Here is a 7,500-nt window from a genome sequence, read left to right on the forward strand (position 1 = left end):
ACTCTCTCTCTCTCTCTCTCTCTCTTGTGCGGGCGCGTGTGTCTGTTCTTTATCATATTCTTTCTGCAGGACTTTTTTTTTTCTTTTGAATTCTCTCTTTCTCCCCTTTTCATTAAGTATATATGTACTATTGTGACTGATATAGGGCAGGTTGTAAGAATGGGCCATGCCCAAAATCTTAATCCTTTAAAAAAAAAAAAAATGTTCTGCTCGCTCTCTCTCTCTCTCTCTCTCTCTCCGCCTCCTCTCTCTCTCTCTCTCTCTCTCTCACACACACACACACAAACGCACTCCCCAACACACACACACATGCATACAAACGTCCCTAAACCCCAAACCACTCACCACATCACACCCAGGTAATTTACAACCTCCAGTCCCCACCGTATGCCACAAAATGAAAAGAAAAGCAAAGAAAATTAAACCTCTCATGAATTATATCAGCCGCGTCAACTACTGCATACTACTGTATGTCACTTCATTTTGACTTTATTTGACTGTGCTTTCATATATGTGAAACTGCATGTCTGGTGCATTTCTGTTATGCATGTGTGGGTGTATGTGTGAATGTGTGTCTTCATATTTTACATTTATTTGCTTATTTATCACCATTGTTGTCTTATTTATTTATGTTTTATTATTATCATTTTATTAGTATTACTAATATTATTACTACTACCTTTTTCTATATTATAATTATTATTTATTTATTTATTTATTTATTTATGCAAGCTTATCTATTATTTATTCCCCCGTTTTTGTTGGTTTTTTTTTGTTGTTCTTTTTTTTTGTGTGTGTGTGTGTTTTTTTTGGGGTTTTTTTTTTGGGGGGGGGTTTTTTTTCAAGGCCTGACTAAGCGCGTTGGGTTACGCTGCTGGTCAGGCATCTGCTTGGCAGATGTGGTGTAGCGTATATGGTTTTGTCCGAACGCAGTGACGCCTCCTTGAGCTACTGAAACTGAAACTGAAACTTCATTTTCATAACGACAATGACTTCTTCTTCGAACGTGGACGGCAACTCCCACGTTCATTCGTATGTACGATTAGGCTTTTACGTGTATGGTCGTTTTTACTCCTCCATACTCCGTTTTCGGTGGGGGGCGGGGGCGGGGGGGCGGTGTGAGGGGGGGGGGGGGGGGGGGGGGGGGGCGTGTATACTGGTGTTAATTCTATTTTCATAGCCCACCGAACGCTGACATGGATTACAGGGTCTTTGATGTACTTATTTAATCTTTCTGAATGCGTATACACACGACGGAAGGTGAAGCACAAACAAGTCTGCACATACGCTGACCTGAGATATCGTAAAAAAAAAAAAAAAAAAAAAAAAAAATAAATAAAATTAAAATTAAAAAATCTCCATGCTTCACCCAGCGTGCGTCAAAACCGAGGATCGAACTCAGGAAACTCATGTGAGAGACCAGCGCTCTAACCACGTGGCCACCGAACCCGCCAATGATAATGACGATACACAGCCAGTTTGGAAAGCCAGTCAGCAGCATGAACCATCAGTGAAACGTATTCATGAGACAATGGACCTCGGCTCACTACGCGAGCGCGCGCGCGTGTGTGTGTGTGTGTGTGTGTGAGTGTGTGTGAGTGTGTGTGTGTGTGTGTGTGTGTGTGTGTGTGTGTGTGTGTGTTGTGTGTGTGTGTTGTGTGTGTGTGTCCCTGGCCCGAGTACTTTTACCCGGGAATCCCAAATCCATGGTTAAACAACAGCTCTCTGTGTTGTCCATAAGCTTAGCAAGAAAACCCCGTGTCAACATTATCCGGGGAATGTTGTTGAAGGAGGGTGCAAAAGGAAACGAGAGAGGGGCTTGATTTTGACAAGGCTACCTACCACCCGCAACCAACCTACCTCCCTTAATTATTGCCAGCCAAACTACTATCCTCCCCCTCCATACTCTCTCCCACCCAAACCACCCATCCACCAATCCCATGCCCCCACTCCACACACCCCTCCCCCTCTTCCTTCCAATGTGTCAACGCAGCCGACTGCCGGAGACAGACCTTTAAGGGCGGCCATGACTTATGTAGTGGGGTGACAAAGATTCCCAAGTGATACTTCGATCGATGCAGGGAGATCGATAATGGACTTGATTACCTTTTCTCGCCGTCGTTGCACCCAAGTCCTTTCAATTTATGGTCTCCCGCCTCCCCTTCAATGCCCTACACCCCTAACCCCCACCCCACCCCCCCAACCATCCCCACCCCTCCCAGCCCTCCGAATTTTTTTTCTTCTGTAACACCCCTGTATATACTTCAGTTTGACACAGTATGCCGAAGCCACCAAATCCAGGTGACTAAAATTATGTATATTTTTGTAGACTGCCATAATTTTCATTCGTGGAGTCTTCTTTGAGACTACCTATCTCTTCAGATATTGGATAGGCGGTGAACGGCAAGGTGCTGAGTGTTTCAGGAAAAACCTACCTGCCCTGGGTCCGAGGGAGGTCTGTGGAGCTGCGTGCTTAGTAACTGAGACTGGAGGGATCCAGTTCAGAATCTTGCCCTGTGCTGTCGGGTGAGAGAAATGGGACCTGGAGGGTCCAGTCGGAAATCTTGAGCCGCCAATAGGGACGGCCAGAAGAGGAGCTTAAGAATTGATTGGGTCATTGACAATACTTAATGATTTTTTCTTTATTACAAGATTTAGTTTTCTGAGAGAATGTGTGTGTGTGTGTGTGTGTGTGTGTGTGTGTGTGTGTGTGTGTGTAACTGGAATGGTTTGAAATATTTTGACATACTGAGTATAAAATTATAAACACAGGGAACGTTGTACACAGCTTCTGTCTGTCTATTCCGAGGGAATGGAGTGAAGCGTGACGTAGAGTATGACGTTATCCTTCATTTACGTAACGGGACTGACGATGACGACAGACAACTGACAGAACATGCAGTAAAGGAACCGGCAGTGAGTGTAACGTTGTCATGAAACGCGAGATCCCCGATCACTTTGTGTGTGTGCGTGAAAGAGAGAGAGAGAGAGAGAGAGAGAGCGAGAGTGTGTGTGTGCATGCACCCGAATGAGTATACGTCTGTGTGGTGTGAGCTCTCTCTCTCTCTCTCTCTCTCTCTCTCTCTCTCCCCAAACAAACGAAGAAAATCAAACAAGAAATCCAAACTACACCCACAAATAAACAGCAATGCCGACCGAAAGATCTCAACCCGACTCGCTTCAAAGGATGAAAGAGAGAAAATGATCAATGTCAAACAGCCAACCGATCCCATAATGTGCCCTGTCCGCCAATATCAATCTTCCTCTCTTTCTTTTCCCTGTAATCGATTTCGGTCCAACAAAATAAGACAAAAACCAAACGCATTTGTTCATATCCCGTCCGCCACCGCCGTTTCCATACCGCAGACTTCAAGGAAGGTTACTGACCGCTTCATAAACCAAGCTATGATTTCACAGATTGTTACACAAATCCACTGATGCTTCAGTTAGAAATTGTGCAGGGTGCACAATGGTCTACCAATGGCCTCTCACTGAACACGTGTAGCATGAGCAGTTTGTTAAATGCGTTTAAAAAATCAAATGTTTCAGAAAAAAACAATAACAACAAAAACACGTTATTCGGAGATTTACAAAAGACAGCTTTGACTTTTTTATTGTGAAAAAAAAAAGAAGAAGAAAAAAAAAGGATGTACACGTCCAAGAAAACATCTCTGGTTACGAGAAGTGTTCATTACAATGACTGCATACAGCGATGTTTGCCGAAAATTCTGCCTCATTTCACCATGTCTACAAGATGAAAACAACGCAAGATAACAAGTGGTCCTGAACTTTTAGTGAACCATGTAGGTGGTGACCACTAAAAACCACATTTCTTTCTCCACTTTCCTGCAACAGCCAAAAAAAAAAAAACAACTAAAAAAACACTGCTGCTTTCTCATGGCTGTCAATTGCTCATGTCCTCGGAAACTCTCGTCAAGCCGTAATTCCTCACTTTAAACAAACCAAGTCTGGGTTCAAACTGTATGAGCGATCTCAATCCATCTGAGCTCAGTATTGTTAAGCATTAGGAATTGTCCGTAAGTCCATGGAATCAGTGAAGACTCAGGCAAATTCTCAATGCCAGGAAAACGTAACACACACACACACACACACACACACACACACACAAACACAAACACGCACACGCACACGCACACGCACACACACACACACAATGTGGTTTAACTCATCCTCATCCCTTCCCAACAGGTGCACACACAGTCACACATTTCCCCCTCCCCCCCTCCCGTCCTTATCCCCAACCCTTCCTGCAATCTCCCACTTCGTCCTCCTTTTTTCCCCCGTCTAATATTGTTCAGATTGTAAAGATGTAACACTACAGACGACAACTACCGACAAGAAAGAAACAAACGAACGAACGTACCCTGCTTTCTCACGACCCACTTTTTTATTTTTCTCGTTTCGTCAACTGTCCTCCAGATTGGAAGGACGCAAAACACTACTGCTGCCAAACAACTAATCAACCAGTAAACCAACCAACCAACCATCCAACCCACAAACCAACCAACCAACCATCCAACCCACAAACCAACCAAACAACCACGCAACCAATCGACCAACCAGCCAACCAACCAACACACGCACCAACCAACTAATTAGGTAACCAACTAACAAACATACCAACCAACCATCAAACTAACCATCAAACCAACCAACCAGCAAACCGACCAACCAGCAAACCAACAAACCAACCAGCAAATCAACCAACCAGCAAACCATCCAGCAAACCAACCAACCAACTAACCAACCAACAAACCAACCAGCAAACCAACCAACCAGCCAACCAACCAACCAGCCAGCCAGCAAACCAACCAACAAACCAGCCAGCAAACCAAACAACCAACCAACCAACCAACCAACCAACTTTCAGACCAACCAACAAAACAAACCAGCCATCAAACCAAACAAACAAAGCAAGCAACCAACTAACAAACCAATCGACCAACCAACCAACCAAGCACACCAAAGGGAAGGCAACAATCCCTGACATGCAGTGACTGACCTTGATAGCGTCAGCCGGCGTGGGTCCTGCCCGTTTCTCCGGATCCCCGTAATACAGCAACAGGTACTGCTGCTTCAGCCACAGGCCTCGCTTGTCCGTCTGCTGCCGTACCTGGTTGGGGAGAGGGATGGTTTCAGTTTCAGTTTCAGTTTATCCAGGAGGCGTCACTGCGTTCGGACATTATCCATGCAGCATAACCCAACCCGCATTAAATCAGGCCTTGCATGTATATATATATAATCAAACTGTGTACCTATCAGAGTGGATTTCTTCTTCAATGTTTTTTTTTTTTTTTTTTTTTCATTTGACGACACTCTTATTGCCTTTTTTTTTTTTTTTTTTTTTTTTTTTTTTTTACAGCGCCGAGTTGCGTGCTGTACACGGGACCTCGGTTTATTATCTCATCCGAATGACTGGACGCTCAGTTTGATTTTCAGGTCAAACTTGGGAGAAAGGGCGAGAGCGGGATTCGAACCCAGACCTTCACGGACTCTATATCGGCAGATGAGCGTCTTAACCATTCTACCACCACCTTCCTCAACATGGCGGGGGATAGTCAACGACAAAAGGCAAAGCTGTGAATGAATTATCATTGCTATGGGAGATACCATTGATCATAAAGATCTCGCTGCTGTTGGCCCAGCTTTGGATGATAGTCAGTCGTGCCGTTAGCAGAGAGAGGCATCTGCTGTCCTGACTATCTGAGCTAGAATTTGAGAGAGTCTTGTCCAAGTTACATCCCCAGTCTCTCGGCCCAGGGGTTCTTAAGACAGTCGGCGTTGGGATGGTTCCCTACCAAAGGCCAATTAGCCTGTCAAGGTTGCAGCATAAAGAACCAGTGCACTCTCAGGCTCCAATTTAAGAGTCATTGTCTTTTACAAAAGACTAAACTATAAATGACTTCCTATTACAACTGTGAAATCATTGATCATAAAGCTCTCACTTAGCTGTTGGCTCAACTGTAAGCTTATGCCTTTCATTTCCGATATTTGTTAAGCATGAAATATTAAGCATACAATGCTTTGTTAAGCATATTATGTTAAGCATATAATATTCGACTATAATTTGACGAAGCATTATCTGCACGAAAATGTGTCATCACAATGTGACTTGAAACGTTGAAGTTTTTGATATTTTGCATTCATTATCAATTGTTGTTTGTTGTGTATTTTTTTCTTGTGAGATGAATGGCTTCTCTTTTTACGAAGTCCGTTAAACAATTTTCGGTAATTGTACTTGAAATATCTGTTTCAGTTTCAACCCTTCATCAACCCACTTTCCTCAAACTCAACATTCCTCCTCCTCCTCCTCAAAAAAAAAAAAAAAAAAAAAAAAATCAACGCTCCAACAGTTTCAGTTTCAGTATCAGTAGCTCAAGGAGGCGTCAGTCACTGCGTTCGGACAAATCCATATACGCTACACCACATCTGCCAAGCAGATGCCCGACCAGCAGCGTAACCCAACGCGCTTAGTCAGGCCTCGAGACGCTCCAACAAAGTATCCACAATCACTAGTTTGTGTGACGGAACCTCAACAACAACATAGCTCCTCCTCCACCTCCTCCTCCTGCCCCCTACTCCACGTATCCTACCTTGCTGGCAGCCACCTGCAGACGCCTCAGACTCCGGAACCAGAGGGCGGCCGAGCGGCTGGGGGCCACGAGGCAGAGTCGGCGGTTCTCGGCCAGGTTGGCGCCGTACAGCACAGTGATGCAGTTCACCTCGTGACTCATGTCCAGCAGGCTGTGGCGCCGAGCGATGCAGTTCAGGTCCACCGCCTCGTCGCCCATGAACACGTCCTGCGCCGGGCGTGGGAAGACAGAGAGAGAGAGAGATAGAGAGAGACAGGGGGATGAAGCCACACAGTGAGAGAGAGAGAGAGAGAGAGAGAGAGAGAGAGAGAGAGAGAGGGATGAAGACAGAGAGAGAGAGAGGGGGGGGATGAAGACAGAGAGAGAGAGAGTGAGAGAGAGAGACAGGGGGATGAAGACAGAGAGAGAGAGAGAGAGAGAGAGAGAGAGAGAGAGAGAGAGAGAGAGAGAGAGAGAGAGATGAAGACACAGACAGATGGACAGAGAGAGAGAGGGAGAGAGAGAGGGAAGGAGAGAGAGAGGGAGAGGGGAGAGAGAGAGAGAGAGAGAGAGAGAGAGAGAGAGAGAGAGAGAGAGAGATCAAGACAGAGACAGAAAGAGAGAGATAAATACACAGACAGACAGACAGAGGGAGAGAAAGAGATAGATGAACACACACACACACACACACACACACACACACACACACACACACACACACACACAGACACAGAGATAGAAAGAGACTGAGGCTGATACCGAGATGATTTATTCATTAAAGGCCACCGCCCCATATGAATGAAGGGCGATAACACAATATGTCAGTCAGCATTCGCCTTTTTCACAATCAATTAAAGAGACTGTGATAATACCGTTTGTCTTAACTTAAAAACTCTATGTAAATACA

General features: G+C 44.9%; 1 protein-coding gene across 1 annotated transcript in view; it reads right to left on the minus strand.

The window, feature by feature from the left end:
* Positions 1-7,500, minus strand: part of LOC143277179 (uncharacterized) — a 523,243-nt gene that overhangs the window by 105,154 nt on the left and 410,589 nt on the right. Inside the window, exons 22-23 of the mRNA XM_076581953.1 lie at positions 6,615-6,821; positions 5,024-5,134 (exon numbers count right to left, since the gene is read on the minus strand). Of these exons, the coding sequence (XP_076438068.1) occupies positions 5,024-5,134; positions 6,615-6,821 (318 nt within the window). The remainder of the gene's footprint in view (positions 1-5,023; positions 5,135-6,614; positions 6,822-7,500) is intronic.

The sequence above is a fragment of the Babylonia areolata genome, chromosome 2 (assembly GCF_041734735.1).
Source record: "Babylonia areolata isolate BAREFJ2019XMU chromosome 2, ASM4173473v1, whole genome shotgun sequence".
Taxonomy (NCBI): domain Eukaryota; kingdom Metazoa; phylum Mollusca; class Gastropoda; order Neogastropoda; family Buccinidae; genus Babylonia; species Babylonia areolata.